Source organism: Chlamydotis macqueenii, chromosome 14 (assembly GCF_036417535.1).
Source record: "Chlamydotis macqueenii isolate bChlMac1 chromosome 14, bChlMac1.mat, whole genome shotgun sequence".
NCBI lineage: Eukaryota > Metazoa > Chordata > Aves > Otidiformes > Otididae > Chlamydotis > Chlamydotis macqueenii.
In genome coordinates, this window is record NC_141569.1 from 2,936,274 (window position 1) to 2,949,104 (window position 12,831).

At 52.3% G+C, this 12,831-nt stretch overlaps 2 protein-coding genes across 2 annotated transcripts; both read right to left on the bottom strand.

The window, feature by feature from the left end:
• Positions 1-1,686: 1,686 nt before the first annotated feature.
• Positions 1,687-5,968, bottom strand: LOC147598948 (protocadherin beta-15-like). Its single transcript, XM_086759223.1, has 2 exons — positions 5,935-5,968; positions 1,687-4,681 (listed from the first exon to the last, which is right to left on the bottom strand). The coding sequence occupies exons 1-2, from the start codon at positions 5,966-5,968 to the stop codon at positions 1,824-1,826; spliced, it is 2,892 nt and encodes a 963-aa protein (XP_086615349.1). The 3' UTR covers positions 1,687-1,823.
• Positions 5,969-7,793: 1,825 nt separating this feature from the next.
• On the bottom strand, positions 7,794-12,396 carry LOC147598949 (protocadherin beta-15-like). The gene has a single exon (XM_086759253.1). The coding sequence runs from the start codon at positions 12,349-12,351 to the stop codon at positions 9,910-9,912; it is 2,442 nt and encodes an 813-aa protein (XP_086615379.1). The 5' UTR covers positions 12,352-12,396; the 3' UTR covers positions 7,794-9,909.
• Between the last annotated feature and the right edge of the window lie 435 nt (positions 12,397-12,831).

A 12,831-nucleotide genomic window follows, 5' to 3' on the forward strand; every position in this document is an offset into this window, starting at 1 on the left:
AGTGAGCAGATAATCCTCACACAGGAATCCAGCCACTTACATTATGTCATGTAGACCCCAGTAACAAGACATTATAGGACCTTCCTGCAATAAGGCAATTCTACTAATTATTTTTACTGTCACTGTAAAAGATGTTCCTATGTGGACTTCTTGCTTGCAGGTTCTTATCAGTAGCAAGTGGGAGTTGCATGAAGGCTCCTCGGTTACAATGAGCTGTCAGAGTTTATCCTCTCTGAGGAGGACTGAGGCAGCACAACACAGGATAGCAGAGCACAGCACACCACAGGACTGTGCCTTCCCACATTAATTGGACTGTGGATCACTCAATCATTGATGTACAACGGTCTTCTAGTCAGCATCACTAAAGGACCCTGTCCTCAGCACTTACGGTTTATTGGAGCATTTGTGGAAGGGACAGCAGCAGTTCTCTTCATTTCCTGAGAGGTGAACCCTCTCCCTGGTAGAAGTTTTCAACCACCAATTGCCTGTCTCCTGGGGCTCCCGCATATAACTCCCCAAAGGAATATGTATGCAGTCTTTGTTTTATCCATCCACTAAAACATTTAGAACCAAAAAACTTTGTCCTCGAACACTTCACAGTTGCTTTCTGCAGCTGGAGCTGCTGGGAGACTTGGAAAGGTCCCTTCCTCTACCTTACTGCTTTGTAGGCAAGGGACAAAATGAGCGAAAAACTCTCAACCTTGTGAAAATTTTGGGAGAGCTTTCCCAGAAAGAACATCTCTACAAACACTGTCTCCACACAAGTGGTCTCTTTATTTCACTTTGACACACAAGGGCATCCCAGTTTACAATGGTACACTGTATCACTGCAGCAAAACACAGTATGAGGCATTCCAAATATTACATGACACAGTGTCTTCATTCAAATTATCGCTTATTATATATGGGGTGACAGTCCTCCTCTAGAGAAAGAGGCAGGCCATTGCTCAAAGACAATTTGCAGAGTAGAAGGAGAAAGGGTAAAAAGGAGAATGCAAATGCTCTAACACAAACCCAGAAAACCCTAGCAGAGCAGCTTTCCACTCGAATCAAGAAGTATCTGAAGTCAGGAAAAACAAAGATGACACCAAACTCAACGTCCATTTTCCATCTTCATCTTCATGCTACCTTCAAACAAAGTCCTTTGGAGAAAATTGTGGAGTTTTCATATAACCAACCCAAAGACAATGAACATGGTTTCACAATTTTGTTACAGTCTGTCCCAACACCATTAGTGCTGCTACATTTTCAAAGCAATCCCAAGGACACAGCCTGCCCAACCCCCTCATATGAGCCAAAAAAAAAAAAGATCTCTGCACAGACAACATAGTGACCAGAGCGCAAAACACACTGAGCCCACACATCTCAGTCAGAGACACCCAGAACCCAGAAAAGAGCGAGCCTTGTGCTTGCACCACACAGTAACACAGTACTCACAACTTCCATGATTTACTGACCTGGAAGGAGAGCTACGGGCATTTCAGCGAGTATGCAATTTGACTGCTTCACCTTGCAAATGAAATACAGACAGTACAGAATAAGAGGTTCACGGTCTTGCTGGAGGGCAAGTGAGAGTAGAACTTAGCCAGGGACTCCAGAGCTAATGAAACTCTTGAGGTATTTAATAAAATATTATAAGATTATTTACTGAGTGAGGGAGCGTTTCATTTACTTGTTTTCTTTTCTTACGACTTAGAATTTGAAGGAAATTGGTGATGCCATTTACAAATGCAGATTTATTCTGGAGGAACTGTTGCCACATGTTGCAGGCCAGATCACTTTCTATCATGAGGCATGAAGACTCTGGCTGTGCTGACTCCATGCTAGTTAAAGGAAAGACTATTGAACTGTTCTGAAGAGAGCCTCCCTGGGTTATCTGCTGCCATGTTCTCTGCAGTGATAGGGCTACAGCGGAAATCCCGTTCATCGTCGATACCCTCACCTGGGGCACAGTGCTGTGGTGGCAGGCTGGGGAGGATGGGCTTCAGGAATTTGAACTCACTCTTGCCCGAGCCCGTTGTGAGGCTGACCTCGTAGCAATAGCCATGGGGCAGGGTACCCGCAGTGGCTGCATCTGCCAAGCTGCTCTGCAAGTGGCTGGTGCCATAAAGCATGTGCTTGCTTTTCAGCTCTTTCCTCTTGCACACCTGGAAAGTGGTGAAGGCTACCATGGATGCAAGGAAGAGGAGTGAGATGAAGACCAATGAAACAATTAAATAGGTTGTCAGGGAGCCACCCTCATCCTCCATGACCAGGCTGTTTTGCGGGAGGCGTACATCTGAGAAGTCATTCAGCAGGAGTGCGCTCAGGGCCACGGTGGCTGACTGTGGTGGCTGCCCGTTGTCTCGCACCAGGACAACAAGCTTCTGCTTCACAGCATCTCTCTCCGTCACTGGCCTCCTCAGACGCAGCTCCCCGCTTTGGCTACCCACCACAAACAGACCGGGGTCAGTGGCCTTCAGCAGGTGGTACGAGAGCCACGAGTTCTGCCCTGAGTCAGCATCAACAGCCACCACTTTGGTGATGAGATACCCGGCCTCAGCTGAAAGGGGCACCAGCTCGCTGGATGGTGGGCTGCTCTCCTGTGACGGGTACAGCACCAGTGGCGCATTGTCATTTTCATCCACCACGACAAGACGGACAGTGATGTTGGAACTGAGGGGAGGAGACCCCATGTCAGAGGCCAACACCAAGACCTCTATCTGCCTCACTTGCTCGTAGTCCAGAGGCCGCAGCACAAACACGTGCCCGTTCTCAGAGTTCACAGAGATGCAGGAGCAAGGAGGCCGCTCTGCAGGGTGGGCCTGTGCCAGGGAATAGGTCACCTTGGCATTGGGCCCCTCGTCAGCATCCGAGGCAGTCACAGCTCCAACCAGCACTGTGGGGACGTTGTTCTCACGCACGTACATGGTGTACGATGTCTGGTTGAAGACAGGCACATTGTCATTGACGTCGGAGATGTCCACTGTAAAGGTCTGGGTCATTGTGAGAGGAGGTGACCCAGCGTCTGCTGCTGTGACAGTGACAATGTACTGGGCTGTCTCCTCACGGTCCAGTGTGCTCACAGTCACCAGCTCATAGTAATTCTTATAGGCTGGCCGCAAGGAGAACGACAGCTGGTCCTCAAGGGCACAGGAGACCTTCCCATTAGCACCAGCATCCCGGTCCCTGACTGTGAAGAGGGCAACCACTGTTCCAGGTAATGTATTCTCAGGAATGGGGCTGCTGAAGGAACTGACCACCAGCTCTGGTGCATTGTCATTCACATCCACCACCTCCACCACCACCTTGCACATCGCTGACAGGCCCCCACCATCTCTGGCCCGCACACTGAGCTCATGATTCTCTGCCTCCTCAAAGTCCAGAGGCTTTGAGAGTTTAATTTCACCACTCGTGGATTCAATTTCGAATGCTGAATAGCTCTGGCCCACCCCTTGGCTGAACTGATATGAGATGTCCCCATTCACTCCCATATCCCGATCAGATGCCACCACACGCAGAACCACAGAGCCCTCCGGCGCATTTTCCAAAACCCGACCAACGTACAGTTCCTGTGTGAAGATGGGAGCATTGTCATTTACATCTAGAACGACAATGTGGATTTGGGTGGTCCCACTTCGGGGTGGAGAGCCTCCATCCACTGCAATGAGACTGAAATCCAGCTCTGCCTGCTCCTCTCTGTCTAGAGGCTTTTCCAAGACCAGTTCCACATATTTCTTGCCCTTAACCCGACTCCCAAAGGAGACGCTGAAGTGCTCGTTCTCAGGAGCAATGCTGTACGCCTGGATGCTGTTGCTGCCCGCATCCAGGTCCTGAGCCCCTTCCAACGGGAAACGCGAGCCAACGTTGCTCGTTTCCGGGATGCTCAGAGTGACTCGTTCCTCCGGGAAAACGGGCGAGTGGTCGTTGACGTCCTGCAGGGCCACCTCGACCCGAAAGAACTGCAGCGGGTTGGCCAGCAGCAGCTCGAAGGCGAGCGTGCAGGTGGCGGCCTGCCCGCACAGCTGCTCCCGGTCCAGCCTCTCCGCCACGACGAGGCGGCCGCGGCCGCGCTCTAAGCGAAAGGGCTGCCGGCCGTCCTCCGACGCCAGGCGGGCGCCGCGAGCCGAGAGCTGCGCCAGCGCCAGCCCCGCGTCCTCCGCCACGTTGCCGACCACGGAGCCGCTCTCCCCCTCCTCGGCTACGAAGTAGCGGAGGGGCTCGCAGCGAGCGTGCGGCAGGGAGAGGAAAGCACAGAGACACAGCACTTGCCTTGCGATCGCCATGGCGGGGCGGTGGCCAGCCTCCGTCTCGCGGATTGCCCGCGCAGTCCTCCGCGGCAAGTGGCGCCCGGCAGCAGCGCGGCAGGCGGGCCCTCTCCCTCGCTTGGCCTGTCTCACCGAGTCCGGCTCGTTGCTTGGAACGCGGCCGCCGTGGCGCGGCAGCGGATGGCCCGGGCTACCGCTCGCTGCGGCTGCCCGGCTGGGCTGTGCTGGGCTAGGTGGAGCTCGAACTCCTCCTCGCCCGCAGCCGCTTCGCTCCGCCTTGGCCTGGATCGCCACCCTGCGGCTCGCGGCGGGACTGCGCCCGCATCCTCCCGTTGCCTGCGCTGCCGGCTGGCCCCGGTCCCCGGCCCCGTGAGCACACGCCTGGGGACCCCTTTTCACGCACAGCGCCGGAGAGGGCAGGAGCGCCGAGAGCCCTGCGGGGTAACAGCTCCGTTAACAGCGCGGCTCGCCCCTGCAGCTCCTGGCGCATCTCAGCCTGGGGACCGGACGCGGAGGCGCCTCCCGGCGGGGTTCGGCCGCCCAGTGCGGCGGATGAATGGAAGGAGGGGCCGTGCCCCCCTTCCCTTTCGCCCGCGGGCTGATACCTGCGTAGCGCTCCTGCAATCGCACCAACGCTGCTTTGCTAAACGACCTGGCAAAAGCCAATTACCTCGGCCCCCCACCAACCCAGCTCTCCTGCATCGCCGCGGGCTCTCAGCAGCATCCCCCTCGCTCGGGACGCCTCGCAGCCACGGCCACCTTAGACCGAAGGGGTTTCAGAACCGTCTGCCGGCAAGCTTGCCCAAAGGCCAGAGTGAAGTTGGACCTCTCAAGGCTCGGTTTTAGCCCGTAGAGGAATGCTGATGCAATGGCAGCAGCTACACTCGAGAAAGATCTTTGACATATAGACCAGTCTCCGCTACCTACTTCTCCACCTGGAAAGAGAAAAAGAGGAAACTTGGAACTGCAGCCTGTGTCCTCTCTCTCTCTCTCTTTCATTGGATCAAAATATTTGCCTCTCTTCCTCTATTCTGTGTTTCTACATCTTCTACATATATTTTGTCTTAGGATTGTAAGTTGGTGTGAATCCTCTTCTCGAATCTGTAATTATGTTGCGGTTTTAATCACGACATATTCTACTGAATCACCTAATTAAGCGCTAAATTGCTAATGATCAGGTGTTGCTACTTTCAGCTTGGATTGCCCTGACACCATTAATAACTCTTAAATTCCTGCTCAATCCTAACCGTGTGAAATATTTCAGCCGCCACAAGTTGGCAGAATCGGCAGGATGACAAGCAAAGTCATCAAACACTCACAAAATCAAGGTATTCAACCAATTCCCACCTTCCCAGAAGACTGGGCTTGTAATATTAGGCAGAAATGGGAAGAGATAGGAAACCAGTTAAGTGAGGATCAACTGAAGTTGGAAAAAAAGGTAGGTAGAATTTGTGAAATATTTGGAGTGTGCCTAGGAGCTGCCTGAGAGGATAGGAGAAGCATAAGAAGAGGAAGCAAGACCTACAGGAGGAAATAGAAGGCAGAAAGGCAGCTGAATTCACCCTGTCTTTGAAAACTGAGCAGCTGCAGAAGCAGAGAGGAGAGGAAAACGAGAAAGCACAAAAGTTGGAAGAAAAGATCGAGACGATGCTCACGCGGACCCCGCATCTCCTAACCCCATACAAACTAGGGAACTCATGGTGTCCCCAGACGAAACGCATGGTGATACTTGGGCTGGTCCCGCTGACTCTGATGGGGGAAATGATGACCCCTCGTTCCCTTCCGATTCCTCTGAGGAGAAAATTCTAACAGATACGGGAAAGTTCTAACAGATACGGGAGCACAAATGTCAACAGTAACACAAGAGGATGCCGAGAAACTGGGAGTGAAACCCGGGCGGCAGACAGTTAAATTCACTGCAGTAACCGAACAAGTGTTATTTGCCAAACCGTAACAGGTAATCTACGGCTCCCGGGCGAGAAGCGCGTGTCGTTCCCATCACTACTGCACCAGGAAATGCAATTGAAAAGAGGAGAAGAGAGGAGAAAAAGAGAGGAAAAGGAGAGGAGGAGGGGAGAAGTGGATCAAATCGAATCGGTAAGGTTGGAAAAGACCTCTAAGATGGTCAACCACAGTCCACAGTCCAACCCTCAAATCAACACCACCATGCCTACCAAACCATCTCCTCAAGTGCCACGTCTACATGTTTGTTGAACACCTCCAGGGATGGCGACTCCGTCACTTCCCCAGGCAGCTTCTTCCAATGCTTCACTACTCTTTCACTAAATTTTCCTCAGATCCAATCTAATCCTCCCCTGACGCAACATGAGACCATTTCCTCTCCTCCTATCGCTAGTTACTTGGGAGAAGAGACCAACACACACCTCACTACAGCCTCCGTGTAGGTAGTTGGAGACAGCAATCGGGTCTCCCCTCAGCATCCTCTTCTCCAGAATAAACAACCCCAGGTCTCTAAGCCGCTCCTCATCAGGCTGCTTCTCCAGACCCTTCACTGGGTTCCTTGCCCTTCACTGCACACGCTCCAGAGCTCATTTCTGAAGTCATAGCACATTGAGGAAAGCGGCACATTATTTCCAGAAAGCATTGCCCGTACAACGCAACAGTCTGGCCATGCCCATCACCTGACAGGAGATGGCGACCGACAATTGATTATCGGTGCCTAAATGCCGACGCAGCTCCGCTAACGGCCCTACTCACTTTTTCGAAAGGGAAACCCACAGGAATTGAATTCAGAAAAGGAAGAGGCAGTCAAAACCCTAACACAGGAACTAAAAACACACCAATCTCCAGGACCTGTCCATGTGGGCAACCCTATTAGACTGGAATGGGGTTTGTTCAACGTGGTACCTACTGTAACCTATTTCAAGCTGGCCCTGATGGACCAAAAACGCCTTAAACATTTAGCTTGACTGCATTTAAAGAGACAGAACAGAGATATTCCGAGAGGGAAACAGGACTTCTGTCTTTGTCCGAGCAGTTAAACAATCTACTGTGCAATCTACTGTAAGAGCAATTGTCAGAGAAGGTGAAGCAAACACCTTGCCCACTGAAATTTGGAAGATAAACTTTGGGATAACGCAACCAAATTTGAAAGAGAATTCCAATCCTGGTGACATCTAATCAATTTTACCTATGACCCCACCGACAGTAAAGCCACAGCTTTTGTTCTAACAATACACAAAGTTTTGATATAAACCATACGCCCAATCATTGTGCTGGGATTAAATTACAATGAAACTATACTCTGTCCCATCAAACAGAGACTATGGGCCCAAAAAAAAAAAAAAAAAAAAAAGAAAAGAAAAGAAAAGAAAAGGCAAACTGTGCCACCGTGCAGTGAAGCAGGAAGGAGAATTGCTAAAGTAAAGACGGCAAAACACATGGGTTTAGATACAAAACATTTAGTAGAACAACAAATGAAAAGAAAACACAGATAGAAAACAACCAAACCAAATAACAGAAAATACTTCAGCACGTGATTTACAGTGTCACCAAAATCAGGAATGAAACTGCTTAACACCAATGTAGCATTAACAAGCAGGCATTCTTTATTGCGGTGCCAGATGCACACGGGATCCATCCAAAGAGCATGCATGCTTCTCTCAAAATCCAGAAGGAATATATTCAGTAATTTTATACACAATCACCAACAGTTTCTCTAATATTGATACACAGTCATTAGTTTTCCTAGAAGTTATTATAATATTCCCCACCCATTTCTGCATGCTCGGTCTTTTGCCTCGATGGTCGTCTGGTGGTCACAAGGGCAGTCAGAGCACACCCTCCTCAAATCCACTGGTTGAACTTCCATTAAACATCTCCATCTATGGTCTTGACAACAGGTCATGGTGTTCCTTGATCTTCTCTATTTCCAAAATACTGGCTGAGGGCCTGCTTTATGCTCCACGATCGAGGCGTACCTTTCTTCTACCATACCTCTTAATCATCCCACATAGGCTAGGCTAACTTTTAAAAAACAGAACAATAAATTTTCCTCAATCCTAAAACTAACAGTTCTCTCTAAGGATTAATTGATTACAAATGAAGTATAGCCTATGTGACTGCAGTTACATAGACAGCAAAAACTGCCTGGTCATTCTACCACTTTCAAAAATCGTATTGTTCTAAAATTACACTGCTTAATTATTTTACATCATATAACAACAGTACAATAGCTCACAGCAGACCATAATGCCCAGCTTCCTCCCAAGTAGCAGGAAGCTCCCCTCAGCACCCTCCTCACTTATACACTGAGCCTGGCATCACAGGGTGTGGAAGAGCCTTTGGGCTCATTTGGGAAAACTTATCCCAGCTGTTGGCTAATTTGGAAACTATGCCAGCTGTGTCCCCCACACACAGGTGCCACCAGATCCAGCTCCTCTCCCAGATCAGGGGAAAATTAACTCTATCCTAGCCACAACCAGGACAACATTATAACAAAACACATTGCCTACCCCTACTGGAATGAACCTGACATTGGTGAGAAAACTGGTGCAGCATGAGGACCTAAATCAACTGCTGGAAGAAATGGGAAAAAAAAAAAACCAGACATAATCTTCTTCTCTTCTGGTCACCACCACTAAGCCAGCCTGTCCTCGGAACTTATTCTTTTATTGGGTTCTTTTTTTTTTTGTGGAAGGGATGGCTGTAGTCCTCTGCATTTCCTGACAGTCAATCCTCTTCCTGCCAGAAGTTCTCACCCACCAATTGCCCACCTCCTGGCATTCAAACACCTCACAGTTGCCTTCTGCAGATGGAGCTGTTGGGAGAGTTGCAGAGATTGCTGCCCTCACCCCACAGCTTTGAAGACAAGGTGCAAAAGGAACAAAAAGACTGCCAGCCCTGTGAAAACTTTGGCAGAGCTTTCCCAGAAAGAACATCTCTACAAAGATTGTCTCTGCACAAGGCATTCAGGTGGTCTCTTTATTCCATTTTGACACACAAGGGCATCCCAGTTCACAATGGTACACTTTGTCACTGCAGCACAACACGGCATGAGGCTTTCCAAATATTCCATGACACAGTGCCTTCATTCAAATTATCACTTATAAATATGGGGCGACAGTTCTCCTCCAGAGGAAGAGGCAGCACAGTGCACAAACACAATTCAAAGAGGAGTAGTAGTATTATTGAACAGAAGGCAAAACACACTGAGCCCACACATCTCAGTCAGACACATCCAGAATTCAGACAAGAGAGAGACCAGTACTTGCACCACATGGTAACACAATACTCACAGCTTCCATGCTTTTCTGGATGCGGAAGGAGGGCTATGGGCATGTCAGTGAGCATGCAATTTGTCAGCCCAAACTTGCTATTGTACAGAATAAGAATGAGTTTGTAGAGTACAGAATAAGAGGTCCATGGTCTTGCCTGAGGGCAAGTATATGAGAAATTAGCCATGGATGCTGGAACTAAGAGAGCTCTCAAGTTTTTCAGAAATGGCTGTAACAGACCTGAAACATTATTTCCTGCATGAAGAAGAGTTTAGTTTCATAAGTTTGGTTGATTTTTTAAAGGAGAGGAATCAGTGATGCCAATTACAAATGCAGATTTATTCTGGAGGAATCATTGCCACATGTTGCAGGCCAGATCCCTTCCTATCACGAGGAATGAAGCCTCTGGCTGTGCTGACTCCATGCTAGTTAAAGGAAAGACTATTGAACTGTTCTGAAGAGAGCCTCCCTGGGTTCTCTGGTGCCATGTCCTCTGCAGTGATAGGGCCACGGGGGAACTCCCGTTCATCGTTGATAGCCTCACCTGGGGTACAGTGCTGTGGTGGCAGGCTGGGGAGGATGGGCTTCAGGAATTTGAACTCACTCTTGCCCGAGCCCGTTGTGAGGCTGACCTCGTAGCAATAGCCATGGGGCAGGGTACCCGCAGTGGCTGCATCCGCCAGGCTGCTCTGCAAGTGGCTGGTGCCATAAAGCATGTGCTCCCTTTTTAGCTCTTTTCTCTTGCACACCTGGAAAGTGGTGAAGGCTACCATGGATGCAAGGAAGAGGAGTGAGATGAAGACCAACGAAACAATTAAATAGGTTGTCAGGGAGCCACCCTCATCCTCCACGACCAGGCTGTTTTGCGGGAGGCGTACATCTGAGAAGTCATTCAGCAGGAGTGCGCTCAGGGCCACGGTGGCTGACTGTGGTGGCTGCCCATTGTCTCGCACCAGGACAACAAGCTTCTGCTTCACAGCATCTCTCTCCGTCACTGGCCTCCTCAGACGCAGCTCCCCGCTTTGGCTACCCACCACAAACAGACCGGGGTCGGTGGCCTTCAGCAGGTGGTACGAGAGCCAGGAGTTCTGCCCTGAGTCAGCATCAACAGCCACCACTTTGGTGATGAGATACCCGGCCTCAGCTGAAAGGGGCACCAGCTCGCTGGATGGTGGGCTGCTCTCCTGTGACGGGTACAGCACCAGTGGTGCATTGTCATTTTCATCCACCACGACAAGACGGACAGTGACGTTGGAACTGAGGGGAGGAGACCCCATGTCAGAGGCCAACACCAAGACCTCTATCTGCCTCACTTGCTCGTAGTCCAGAGGCCGCAGCACAAACACGTGCCCGTTCTCAGAGTTCACAGAGATGCAGGAGCAAGGAGGCCGCTCTGCAGGGTGGGCCAGTGCCAGGGAATAGGTCACCTTGGCATTGGGCCCCTCGTCAGCATCCGAGGCAGTCACAGCTCCAACCAGCATTGTGGGGACGTTGTTCTCACGCACGTACATGGTGTACGATGTCTGGTTGAAGACAGGCACATTGTCATTGATGTCGGAGATGTCCACCGTGAAGGTCTGGGTCATTGTGAGAGGAGGTGACCCAGCGTCTGCTGCTGTGATGGTGACAGTGTACTGGGCTGTCTCCTCACGGTCCAGCGTGCTCATGGTCACCAGCTCATAGTAATTCTTATAGGCTGGCCGCAAGGAGAACGACAGCTGGTCCTCAAGGGCACAGGAGACCTTCCCGTTGGCACCAGCATCCCGGTCCCTGACTGTAAAGAGGGCCACCACTGTCCCAGGTAACGCATTCTCAGGAAGGGGGCTGCTGAAGGAACTGACCACCAGCTCTGGTGCATTGTCATTCACATCCACCACCTCCACCACCACCTTGCACATCGCTGACAGGCCCCCACCATCTACGGCCTGCACACCCAGCTTGTGTTTCTCTGCCTCCTCAAAGTCCAGAGGCTTTGTGAGTTTAATTTCACCACTCATGGGGTCAATCGCAAATGCTGAGTAGCTCTGGCCCACCCCTTGGCTGAACTGATACGAGATGTCCCCGTTCACTCCCACATCTCGATCGGATGCCACCACACGCAGAACCACAGAGCCCTCTGGCGCATTTTCCAAAACTTGACCAACGTACAGTTCCTGTGTGAAGATAGGAGCATTGTCATTTACATCTAGAACGACAACGTGGATTTCAGTGGTCCCACTCCTGGGTGGAGAGCCTCCATCCACTGCAATGAGACTGAAATCCAGCTCTGCCTGCTCCTCTCTGTCTAGGGGCTTTTCCAAGACCAGTTCCACATACTTATCATCCTCACTCTGACTCCCAAAGGAAACGCGGAAGTGCTCGTTCTCAGGAGCAATGCTGTACGCCTGGATGCTGTTGCTGCCCACATCCAGGTCCCGAGCCCCTTCCAACGGGAAACGCGAGCCCGGGTCGCTCCTTTCCGGGATCCTCAGAGTGACTCGTTCCTCCGGGAAAACGGGCGAGTGGTCGTTGACGTCCTGCAGGGCCACCTCGACCCGAAAGAACTGCAGCGGGTTGGCCAGCAGCAGCTCGAAGGCGAGCGTGCAGGTGGCGGCCTGCCCGCACAGCTGCTCCCGGTCCAGCCTCTCCGCCACGACGAGGCGGCCGGTGCCACGCTCTAAGCGAAAGGGCTGCCGGCCGTCCTCCGACGCCAGGCGGGCGCCGCGAGCCGAGAGCTGCGCCGGCGCCAGCCCCGCGTCCTCCGCCACGTTGCCGACCACGGAGCCGCTCTCCCCCTCCTCGGCTACGGAGTAGCGGAGGGGCTCGCAGCGAGCGTGCGGCAGGGAGAGGAAAGCACAGAGACACAGCACTTGCCTTGCGATCGCCATGGCGGGGCGGCGGCCAGCCTCCGTTTCGCGGATCGCTCGCGCAGTCCTCCGCGGCAAGTGGCGTCCTGCAACGAGGCGGTGGGCCTGCGCCCTCCCTCGTTCCGTCTCTCTCACCGAGTCCGGCTGTCGGCCCGGAGCGCGGCCGCCGTGCCCCTCCAGTGGATGGCTCGGAGTGCCGCTCGCCGCCGCTGCCCGGCTGCGCTGCTCTGGGCTAGGCTGAGGTCGAACTCCTCCTCGCCCACAGGCGCTCGTCATCGCCTTGGCTTGGATCGCCACCCTGCGGCCTTCTGCGGGACTGCGCCCGCATCCTCCCGCCGCCCGCATCCTCCCGCCGCCCGCATCCTCCCGCCGCCCGCGGTGCCGGATAGCCCCCGCCCACGGCCCCGTCCGCACACGTTTGGGGGCTCCGCGGCAGAACGCGCGCGCACCTCGCCGGAGAGGGCAGGAGCGCCGAGAGCCCTGCGGGGTAACAGCTCCGTT